At 33.8% G+C, this 12,769-nt stretch overlaps 1 protein-coding gene across 1 annotated transcript; it reads right to left on the reverse strand.

Moving 5' to 3' along the window:
* Positions 1–913: 913 nt before the first annotated feature.
* Positions 914–1,700, reverse strand: LOC121242074 (probable calcium-binding protein CML41). Its single transcript, XM_041143025.1, has one exon. The coding sequence runs from the start codon at positions 1,625–1,627 to the stop codon at positions 1,001–1,003; it is 627 nt and encodes a 208-aa protein (XP_040998959.1). The 5' UTR covers positions 1,628–1,700; the 3' UTR covers positions 914–1,000.
* Between the last annotated feature and the right edge of the window lie 11,069 nt (positions 1,701–12,769).

Below are 12,769 nucleotides of genomic sequence, written 5' to 3' on the forward strand. Positions count from 1 at the left end.
TATAAGTAATATATGAGATTTCATATTGTTTAAGAGGGTGAACTTCTAGCTACTTATAATAATTTCAATGTGTACGAGGCGTGACTTACCAGGTGAGTGAGAAGTTGCATTGTTGTTGGGAATCATGTGCTCGACAGGTTCGTTCGATCTTATACCTACATATCAATGATTCAATATTACTAGGAAAAGATGTTCCCAAGTTATTGTCCGAGCTTGAAGGCTCCTAGGCAAAAACTTAAGGAAACATTAATCCCTATTAATCTAGATAGCTAGGCTCTACGCCTTCCGTTAACTTGTAAGTTGTACCCATTTTATGGGACTGAGTTTAAATCAGACTAAAAAATAACCATATATATATATATATATATATATATATCTATCGATCATTGGATACCCATAACTTTGCTTTAACTTGATGCGTTTCACAGAAGGCATGATCGGGTGCCTCTTGGAAGATGAGGCGGTACATACTTCTAATTCAATTATTCCATTAGTAAACGAAACATATTCCAACTTGCATAATGATAGGCTTACTTATGAACAAAGCAATTGCTAAATTACAACTTCAAACAGAACACAAATCATAATGCTTTATTCACGTAATATATATAACACTGGCAACTTTACAAAAGCTGCCGTTTAATCAACCAATACACAAATGCGGGTTTTGGGGTGAGACAACATACAAAATACAAAATTCAATCTCATCTCATCATTATACATTTTTCAAATTTACATATAAAATATAATAAACAATTCAACTTTTTCAAATATTAATTCAACTTTTTCAAATCCTAAAATAATAATAATATTAAAATATAATATTTTAAACTTTTAAACAAAACATAAAATTCTCATCTCACTCATCAAACCAACTAACTCTACTAACTAGAGATCGAGAGACGCTGCATGTATCGAATAGTTTCTGACATGCATTAATGGAGTTTTGTTTCGAGATTTTTCTTCTCTTTTTTAACAAATTAGTAATACATGATGTAATTTAACAAGTTAAGCCATGATCACCATTCATCATTTGGTGAAACTCGTTAAAATCAAGCTCTCCGTTGCCATCGGTGTCGTAAGCTCGAATCATGGCGGCGCACTCGTCTTGGGACTTGGTGTCTCCAAGGCGTTGCAACATCCTCTGCAAGCTTCTCGGCGTTATGCGGCCCGACCCTTTCTCCATTTCGAACATCTCAAACGCTTTCTTTAGGTCTTGATCATCATCGCCTCCCCCGCCATCCCTCTTCATCAGCCTCAAGAAGTCTTTAAAATCCAACAGACTGTCCCCGTCGGAGTCAAGATCGTCGATCACTCCCTGAGCCTCTTCGTGCGACATGTACTCTCCGATCGACGCAAAGTATGATCTAAGTTCCAGCGCCGAGATTTTGCCGTCTCCATCTCCGTCGAAATAACGAAAAACTTCTTTCAGCTCGTCTTCCCTAGAGCTGTACTCCGAACTCTTGGTACGTGGTGACATGGGAGATGATCTTGGAGATCTCGGAGAGCTTAAGGAACTTGAGCCAGACTTTGATTTCCGGCGATGGAGGCTTACCCTAAGACTTTTGTTAGAGAACCATTTTGAAGGTTTAGGAACTCTTTCGGACGTTGCCATTGGATGTGACATTTTCCTCCTTCAATTCAAGAAAATACGGTGCTTCTAACCACCTTATATTAGAGATATTAAGAATTTTAAAAGAATAAAGTCTCTAGGGAACTGCAATGAAATTGCCAAGAAGAAGGGCGTGCCTACGTCAACTTTATTGTTGTGGGGATGGAAATTGCATGGCAGTTTCCGAAAGGACATGAATTGACTGAGCAATTTCCTTTTGGAATAAGCTGAGAAATTATTCGTGTGAATTCAAAACCCAATATCATTTCATTTCATTTTATTTTATTATTATAATTTTCTCAAATTTTTACATAAAATATAATAAATAATTTAACTTTTTCAAATTTTAAAATAACTTTTTTAAATTCTCGCACAAAATATAATAAATAATTTAATTTTTATTCTACTATTCACAAACCATCTGATCAACCTATCTCTGAATCTAAACCACAACACATATACACGTTTTAAAACTATATTAACATAAAAAAATATTTAGAACACATAAGAAATTTATTTTCTAACAGACCTCATTTCAAAGAGAGTACTCATTTTAAAACTATATGTAACATTACTTTAACAAATAATACCGACATACCGTATACAATTTAATTTAAAGGAGTGTAATGTTAGATATACAGTTATGAGTTATACAAGCACTGCATATTCTTTTTGAAAAGAGTGAGATCTACTATTACAAAATTAAATTTTTTATATAAATCCTATATTTACTTATTTTTTTTAAAGAGTAATCCTAGATACATGTATGAGTTGTATAAGTGCCGAATATTTTTTTTAAATAAAAATGAGATTCACTATTAAAAAATTAATTTTTTATATAAATTTTATATTTATTTATTTTTTAAATAAGTACAAGGCACTAGTACTCTCCATAATTATAAATATTATTTTTAGTTTTTAAAATAAGTATGTGACATTTACGCATTCTTTAATTATAAATATTATTTTTTTTAAAAAAATGTATCGTAACTGCACATTCTGTTACTGTAAACATAATTTTCAGAGCTTTAAGGGCAGTCAAAAGCGGGACAGAATTTACTACTTTGATAGGATGCCTTTATTAATTGGAGTTGGTACTGTAGTTTCCTCGATGCTAGCTCTATATATGATCCAACGTCTTTATTAATATTGTGCGTGTTTCTCAAACGCCTGGTGTTAAATCAAAGAACTCAAGAAATCTCTACACAAAAAGAAATAAAGGAAAAATACGTACGCGCGTTCATTTAATTCTTACGTGCCTTTTTTCTCCATGCCGTATTATACGTCGAAATAGTCGTTAATTTTTTCTCTATGACTACTTTAATAGTCGACTCTTGAATTTACGAAGAAGTTACATGCAGCTAATATATCTGTCATGGGGGCTCTACGGCCACAGCTAACTGTTGGAATGTAAATTTAAACTGAGAAATTGAAAATCGGTTCGAACCGGATTGAATTGGATTGGTTGGATCGGTTTTGAACCGGTACGGTTCGAAACCGATTCTTGAATTATGCAAACTGGTCAGAATCGATCCGGTTTCGATTCTACAATTTTCGGAATCAGACCGGACCGGTTGGAAAAAAAATATATAAAAATTAATATTTTATATATAAGTTTTATATATAATATATAATTATATGTGAAATTTTCATATATAATATATATAATTATATATCATATATGAAATAATTTCATATTATAATTTATAAATTATAACATAAAATGTTAATCTTAAATATGAACATTTGTAATTTGTTTGATTATATGTTATTAATATAATTATATATAAGATAATGATATTATAATTTATAAAATAAAAGTTTAATTTTGAAGATGAAAATTAAATTGATCATATGCTTTAAACATAAAATATATGTATATTAAATTATATTATATATAGTCTAATATATTATATAGCTATACTAATATATAAGTTTATAACTAATACTAATTTTTTTACTAAAACAGATTTTTTTACTAAAACAAATTTTTTTAGTAGTGCAGATTTTGTAATAGGAACGGCTTTTTAGAACAAATTTTTTGAAGCAGTTTTTTTTAATTAATAGATTTTTATTTTTTAATGATAAACTTACATTTTAAAAAATCGAAAAAACCGGACTAGACCGGACCGGATCGGATCGAAAACCGGTAAAACCGGAAATACCGGTTTAGGAGGGTAACCGGTGCGTAATCGGTTTTGAAAAATACAAAACCGGTACATACCGGTTCGGTCATAAATTTTGTCCAAAACCGGACCGGTTACACCCCTAGCTAGCTGTATGGGAGTTCCCGCTGTGGTTTTTGTTAGTGCATTTTATGTGTTTTATATTTTTTTTACATGTATTTTTTAGCAATTTTAAATATTTTAAAAAAATTATAATATCATTAAAAAATATTTCTTTAATCACTTAGGTAAAAAAAAAAAAAAAAAGATCTCAAGCAAGAAAGACTAGCATTTTCCATTGATGATGAGCTTTGACGTACTTATTACGATGGCGGACATAGTAATGAGTACTAACATTTTTTAAAATAACTAATACTACGAGAAATTAGTATTAAAATAACTAACATTTTTTAATAATTTTTTTGTCATGCATGTGTACATAGTGCTATATATATTATTTAATACAAAAATATTATAAACATAATTTGAGATATAAAATATTTTTAATACTTTTTCATTATAAAGAGAAATTTAATTTAAAGGTGACTTCATGAATAATAGAAATATAGATGCTATGACTACTATTTTAGTATCAAACAAACTATTTTAATTTAAATACGCGTATGGTAACGAAGTTATAATAAAGAGACGGTGCAATTAGTTGGCTGGAAAAGATTGATATATATATATATATATATATATATATATATATATATATCTTCGTTTGGTAAGTAAATTCCTTTTAACTCATCATTATAATTTTTTTAAATCTCAACACAAAATATAATAAATAATTTAAATTTTTTAAATCTTAAAATAATAATAATATTAAAAAATAATATTTTAATAATATTTTATCATCTCAACTCAATTCAAATCAGTTCAAGATATAAAGGCAATAAAAAAAATATGGGTACTGGGTGTAGTTAACCAAATTGTTTGCTCACACAGATATGGATAGTACTGCTATCCACCGACAAAATGTACCGACACTTTGTACACATAGTATTAAATTATTTTTTTTAATTTTTAAACATTTTTTGTGTATTTTTTTAAAAATACAATATTAAAAAATAAACAAATACAAATACTAATTAAAAAAATAGATCAATATAAATGATAGATACACTTTGTTGATGTAACTATCATTTTTCTATATATATATATATATATTTGTAGGTCCGTTAATGTGTGTTGAGATATATATAGTAGAAGAAATTAATAGGAAGGCTGCCTAGCTAACTAAAGCGCGCATGCAGTCTCTTTTAGGGCTGGAGCATGCAACACGACCGTTTGGTCCATGCCCTTTCATTTCTTTTTATGATTTCTTTAGCTTCCCCTTTCTCTTTTTCAAATAAAGTATTCCAAGAAGAAAATGATAAAAAAAAATGTTATATTTTATGCATTAGATATATTTTACATTAAAATTTTTTTGCAATCTAATGCATCAGCGGATGTCATATCAATTTTTGAATTTTATTTTTGTGAAATATCAGCTTTAAAAATCAACTATTTTTGGATAAGAAATTATACATAAAAGCAAAAAAGATCATAAGACATTTGCAGTGATAAGGTGTGCAACTACAAGTCTGGCATATTTCATTTGAAAAATGTAGATATATCTAGGATTCACATGTAAAAATTGATAAATTCTAAATCTAAACATGGAATCTTGAAGCAAAATGAACAGTAAAAAGAGACTAGAGCAAAGTTGTGCATAGCTTTACTTCTGTATTATAAAACTGAGTTGTGTACCGCTTTTTATATTGTAACACCCCGTATTTTAGTGTATTTTTACTGAAAGATTATTTTTGATTGTTCAAAAATTTATCCTCTTATTTTAAAATTGGTTGGATTTTTAGTAAGTTTATTTCTATGATTTTAATTTGGTGAAAATTATTTTTATGTGCTTTCCAAATATTTATTTATTGTTATGCATTTAAATTGCTTTTAATATTTAAATTAATTACTGTGAGATTTAATTATTTCAATTTGACTTTACCATTACGTTTAAATTATTTTATTTAACTTGTAGTTTTAAAATCATCTCCGTTGGATCATTTTTGTGACCCAAGTTATGAGGATTGGATCTCATTTCTTTTCCCTCCATTTTTCTTTCCTTCCTTTTTTTTTCTTTCTTTTCTTTTTTCTTCTTTATGTTTCCTCTCCCCGTGCGCGCGAACCCGCCCTCTCCCTCTCTATTCCGTCCGTCACCTTCACCCAGCCCGCCTCCGTCGCGCCGCCGTGCGCGACACCGCCCGGCCGACCAGCTCCCCCTACCGCCGGCGACCTCACCCCCCAAATCCCAGCCCCTACCTCGCCGCCGGTAGCCTGCACGCACCCCACGAAGCCGCGGGCCACTTTCACGCCAACGCCGCCGTGAGCTAGCGGTGGCCTTCACCGCCCACCCCATTGTGTTCCCCTGCCGCCGGCGACCTCACCCCACCAACCTCACCTCCATTCGCGCCGCCATTAACTACCAGTAGCCCTTCAAGCCGCGGCGTCACTTTCGTTCCAGCGCCGCCGTCGCGCCACCTCCGGCCACCATCTTCACACCACATCATCCTCGACCTCTTGGCAACCCATTGGACCCAACCCCAGCTCCGATCCGCCACCGGTGAAGCTCCACCATCTACATTTCTGATTTGGGTATTTTGGTCTTCTACCGCCCATTCCGCCGCCACCCACGGCAAACCACCACTACCATTGGCTTCACCGACCTCCCTAGGCCCTACCCTATCAATCTTGGGTCTTCGTTTGCCTCCGTTTGAAAGTTGGTATTTGTGACCCACGTCCACAGTGTATTTTACACTGTGGTGTTGCTCAAACGTTGCCTTTTTCAACTTCGTGATCCTTCAGAAATTGTTATATTGCACTGTAAGTATTTTTCTTAAAAAACTTTCGTGATTTAAATATATTTTTACACTAACACATATTATATGTGAATTGGTTTGTTTTGCCGGACTGAGTCCGAGGAGTTTCGGGGGTCAGATGGATTGTGAACGGAGTTGTTGTGTGTTTGTTGGCATTGTGAATTGTGGTTGTTGGTTGTTGGTTGTTGGTTACGGCTTGTTCATGTACATCGCATATTGCACGCATGATCATGTTTGTAAAGAAAACTGGGTTTTCGCATGATTTCATACATGTTCATATGTTTATTGAAAATTAGATTCTCATGTGAGTAAAAGGAAAAGAGACTGTAGGGATGGTGGTAAGCAGGGATGGTGGTAGAGTCCTGCCTGCGATTTCCGCCTACGGTGCACGCGGTAGGGATGGTGGTAAGCAGGGATGGTGGTTGTGTCCCGCCTGCGATTCCCGCCTACGGTGCACGCGGTAGGGATGATGGTAAGCAGAGACGGTGGTAGAGTCCCGCCTGTGATTCCCGCCTGTGATTCCCGCCTACAGTGCTCTGTTAAGTATTCATTGTGTGTAAAGGAACTGTAGGGATGGTGGTAAGCAGGGATGGTGGTAAAGTCCCGCCTGCGATTCCCGCCTACGGTGCACACGATAGGGATGGTGGTAAGCAGGGATGGTGGTTGTGTCCCGCCTGTGATTCCCGCCTACGGTGCACGCGGTAGGGATGGTGGTAAGTAGGGACGGTGGTAGAGTCCCGCCTACGATTCCCGCCTACAGTATCCGATAAATGGGTTGTTTGTGTGAATCGTTTTCTGGGAAAATGACAAACTATATTTTTGGGCCAAAATGGGATTTTTGGCGTGTGTTGAAAATAATCATTTTTCTGGAAAAAATGGTATTTTATGACTAAATGTATTTTGTCGTATTGTTGGTTGCATTAATGTATTTTTATCCCGAGAGTTATTTGGTTTATACTTACCTGTGGTACCAATTTATGGTATCGCAGATTTTGATGCAAATGATGATGGCGAGCCTTAGCTTAGCTCCGTTGGTGGAGTAATCTGGGATTGCTCCTGTTTAGTGAGTTATGTTTTTATCAATTTATATATTGCCTTTGTAATATATTTGGGATAACTGTATAACTTTTAAAGATAAATTATTTTAGACACCTGTATTTAAATTTCTGGTACTTAGTTGACTTATTTATATTATCCGATGCGACTTTTATTGTGCACATTTGCATGTTGCACACACACTTGAGCACATTTCGTTGGGATGCGTGACCGTGTTGTCACCATCCTTACGTCACGATTCCCTTATTTTTGTACGTGGGAGTCGGGGCGTCACATACATCAACCTATTTATACAAGAGAAGTTGAATGTAACTAAGTAACTAACTATTACATCAGCCAATAACATTGAGCCACATCATCATTATCTTAAAATAAAAAATGAATCATATATTCTTAGAGTCCCCCTCAAGATGGAGAATGGATGTCGAAAATTCCCATCTTGGGCAGCAAGCTATGAAATTGGTTACAACCAAGGGGTTTAGTAAAAATGTCACTAAATTGATGAGTAGAAGCAACATGTAGTGGTTTGATGATATTGGCCAGCATTTTCTCCCTTACAATGTGGCAATCTATTTCGATATGTTTTATTCTTTCATGAAACACAGGGTTTGTTGCAATGTGTAAGGCAGCTTTATTATCACAAAATAGCAGAGCAAGTTGGTGATGATCAATCTAAAATCTTTCATTAAGGCAAGCAGCCATGTCAATTCACAAGTGGCAGATGCCATGGCTCTATATTTAGCTTTGGCTGAAGATCTTGACACAATTTGTTGCTTTTTAGATTTTCAAGATATGAGTGAATTACCAAGGAAAACACAAAAGCTTGTTACTGATTTTCTAAAGTACACACACCCTGCGCAATCAGAGTCACAAAAAGACTTAAGATGCAAATCTGTGGTTTATCCATGTATTGGCTAAGAACTTGAACTGCATAAGTCAAGTCTGGCCAAGAAATGGTAAGGTATATCAACCTACCAATTAAACTTCAATAGCTGGAAGCATTTTCAATTAAATCACCTTTAGATGAGGATAATTTGATGTTTTGTTCTATGGGAAACTAGACAGGTTTTGTAGCTAGTAAACTTGAGTCTTATAGGATGTCCAATGAGTATTTTCTTTGGCACAAAGTGATCCATTTGTCAGATCTGACCACTTCTAGACCCAAGAAGTATTTCAATACCCCCAGATCTTTGATTTTGAATCTATCATCTAAGAATGACTAGTGATTGAATCCATGTTATTGCTTGCTAGTATTATGTCATTCGGGTATTTTTATGGCTTGAGAGAATGACTTTGGTTCAGTGTGGAAAGATATTGACAATGTAAAACATTTATGAGAAGGTGAGAGTTTATGATAAGAAACAAAATTAGAGATATGATAACATGTACCTTGAGAACTTTCAGCCGTGAAATCTTATTGAGGAGATTGAAGAAAAGCATGGTTGTTGTCTGCCAAATCAAGTTGACAATGATAGTCTTGCAAATAACTAGGTTCTCTTCTTTGTCTAGTGGACTATCTTGGAGGAATTTGATTGGAAGAAATAAGAGCAGAAGATGGGAATGAAGAAGAATTGTTTGAATTAGAATTAGAAGGAAGAGATGATGAATCTGTAAACAGAAAATTATCTGCAACAGGTGGAATTGATGCTTCAAAAATGATATTAGGTAAGACTAAAAAAGGATCAATATCATGAGATGGATTTGAATTTGTAAATGAAAAAGGGAAAATAGACTCATGAAATATCACATCACGAGATAAAAATGTTGTATGAGGTTCAAGATCATACAATTTGTAGCCTTTCATAGCATAAGGATATCCTATGAAAATAGACTTTTTGGCTCAATGATCAAATTTATATCTGTTTCTGGAAAGAGTAGATGCAAAACACAAACATCCGAATACTCTTACATGAGTAAAAGAAGGAGGAGAGTAATGAAGGATTTCATATGGTGATTTGTTAGCTAATAAAGGTGTAGGAGTTAAGTTGATTAAATGTGTTGTTGTTAAAATGCAATCACCCCAAAAACTTTAATGGTAATGCGGCCTAAAATCTAAGAGATCTAGCAACATTCAGCAAATGTTGATGTTTTATTCCAACCACAACATTTTTTTGTGATTTTTCAACACAACTCCTTAGATGAATTACACCTTTGGCTAGATAATACTTAGGCATATTGAATTCAGCCCCATTGTCAGTCCGAATGCATTTAATCTTGAGATTGAATTGATTTTCATCAAGACAAAAGAAGGATTGCAAGTATTATCTAGTTTGAGATTTGTGTTTCATAAGATACACCCAAGTGCACTTAGAGAAGCCATCCACAATCGTTAGAATGAATTTGGAACCATCTAAAGAATTAACTGAAAAAGATCCTCATATATCACAATACACAAGATGAAATGAAATCAAAGAAGTGTTATTACTGAGTTCAAATGGGAGACATTTTTGTTTTGCTAATGGACAAACAGTACATGGAGAAGTACTGGAGATTTTAATAACTGGTATAGATTCATTTAGAGTTTGTAACCTAGACAAAGAAATGTGGCCTAATATGTAATGCTAAAGGTCGAATTCTTTATTGGTTGAAAGAGCAATAGATGATGAACCAAGCGAGTGTTTTTGCAAGAGATGATATAGACCAGCTTTTTCTTCACCCACTCCAATCGTTTTCCATGTAAATAGGCCATGTACAAAACAGAATTTGAAAATGAAAACAAGACAACAATGAGTATCTTTGGTCAATTTACTTGTTGATATGGGATTAAATGTAAAAGAAGGCACACAAAGAACATTGTGTAATACCAAGTCTTTGGACAGAGTTACAGTTCCTATATGAGTAACTGAAACAAGAGTGTTATTTGACAATTTAACAGATGAAGAAACATAAGAATTAATTGAAGAAAAGAAACTGGTAGAGCAGACCGTGTGGTCTGTGGCGCCAGTGTCAATAATCTAAGGAATGTGTGGAGAATTGACAGAGGCAGAGATAGAAAGAATAAAAGGGATTTTCAGAATATTTGACATTTAGCGTTGGAAGAATACTAGATGAGTTAGGTATTTCTACAGCCAAATTGGAGACTTGGTTTACTGATGAGCTATGACCACTTGATTTGGGAGAGTGATTGATTAAGGCAAGAATTTGCTGACATTGCTCTTGTGTGAATGATAACTGTGGAATCTCGTTACTTTCCTGAACTATAGAAGAGGATACTTGATCTCTGAGTGAACATTGGATTTCTTGGATTTAAATCCTGGTGGAAAGCCATGGATTTTGTAACATTTGTCTGAGGTGTGACCCGTATATCCACAATAACTGCATACAAGTCTATCTTTCTGAGATCCAGATTGTTTGTTGAATGTGTTAACATTCTTTGTGTTCTTAGTTGTCACAGCAACAATGGAGTCAAAGCTCAGTGCAGAATTCATCTTTATTTCTCTTTGTTTTTCCCCTTGTAAAATAAGGGAAAAAATTCTAGTCATGGATGGTAAATAATCCAACAATAGAATCTGTCCTCTTATACTAGTGAATGAATCATTTAATCCCATCAATAATTGTAAAATATACTCTTCTTGCTGAAATTCTAAAAGATTTTTCACTATTCCACATGTGCATTGTGGCAATTGGGGATAATTGGCTAGTTCATCCCAATATGCTTTTAATTAAGTAAAGTAATCACTAATCAATTGTTGCTCTTGAGTTAAGGAACTGATGGCTTTCTTTAATTGGAAAATTTGAGGTCGATTCCCTTGCAAAAATCTTTCTTGTAAATCATTCCAAACATCAGCCACTACATCGATATACAAAATGCTCGAGGCTATATTCTTGGTGACCGAATTGAGTAACCAAGATAAAACCATATCATTACACCTTTCTCATGCTGAAAACTTCGGATCTAAAGTATTTGTAGGTTTCTTTAGGGTTCCATTAACAAACTCTATCTTGTTCTTTGCACTGAGTTCTTTGGACATAGCTCTCACCCATTTAGGATAATTGTCACCATTTAGCTACTGTGATACTAACATCAAACCTGGATTTTCTCCATGATACAAATAGTAAGAATCGTTGATCGGATTTGGTGGAGTTGAATTCTTTGGAATTGAACTACGAGGTGGAGGCGAATCTGTATCCGTCATTTTGAATGAATTGTGAAACTGATTCAATGAATCCACGTAGAATCAGATTAATCAAACAAAATCATCTAATACCATGATAAATTCTGAATCTAAACATGGAATCTTGAAGCAAAATGAACAATGAAAGAGAGTAAAGTAGAGTCGTGCGTAGCTTTACTTTTGTATTATAAAACCGAGTTGTGTACAATTGTTTACATCAACCTATTTATACAAGAGAAGCTGAATGTAACTAAGTAACTAATTATTACATCAGCCAATAACATTGAGCCACATCATCATTATCTTAGAATGAAAAATGAATCATGTATTCTAAGAAAAATCACTTTCTTAATAGTACCGGATCTTACGTTTTTCAAAAATAATGCACGTGACTTGTACTCCCTATAACTATATCTATCATTACTAAATAAAAAATACACCAAACAATTAAAACTCCAAGAAATAGGATTATGTGAATTATGCCTCTCTCTCTCTCTATATATATATGTATATATTAACTAACACTCGATGATCAAAGTTAACTACTATATATAAAGTTACAAACTGCTATATATAAAGCTACAAACTGCCACCACTTTCTATTGTAATATTTAATTAGAAAGATAAAAGAGTATTGCTAGCTATCTGAAACTCACTGTTCAGATGAATTCTTAAAATACGACTTAATGGATCGTATTAATAATTAATGTAGTAGCAAAGCTGTAATTAAAAGGAAAATAAAAATGAAAAAGAAATTCAATTAATTTGAGCATATTATGTTTTCCTTCTTTCTTGCCAATTGGGCTTTCCTAGAATATTAATGTTGCCTTTTCGTAACGGTAAAGCTTACATAGAAGAAGACCCAAGAAGACCTCGTGTAAAGTTCCAGGAAAATGATACTTTCCCTCATGATTGTGTTCCTCAAAGTTGCCGCTCGGGTATTTTAAT

Source organism: Juglans microcarpa x Juglans regia, chromosome 1D (assembly GCF_004785595.1).
Source record: "Juglans microcarpa x Juglans regia isolate MS1-56 chromosome 1D, Jm3101_v1.0, whole genome shotgun sequence".
NCBI lineage: Eukaryota > Viridiplantae > Streptophyta > Magnoliopsida > Fagales > Juglandaceae > Juglans > Juglans microcarpa x Juglans regia.

Coding starts and splice junctions, on each gene's coding strand:
- LOC121242074 (XM_041143025.1), bottom strand. CDS start 1,627: ATGTCACATCCAATGGCAACGTCCGAAAGAGTTCCTAAACCTTCAAAA.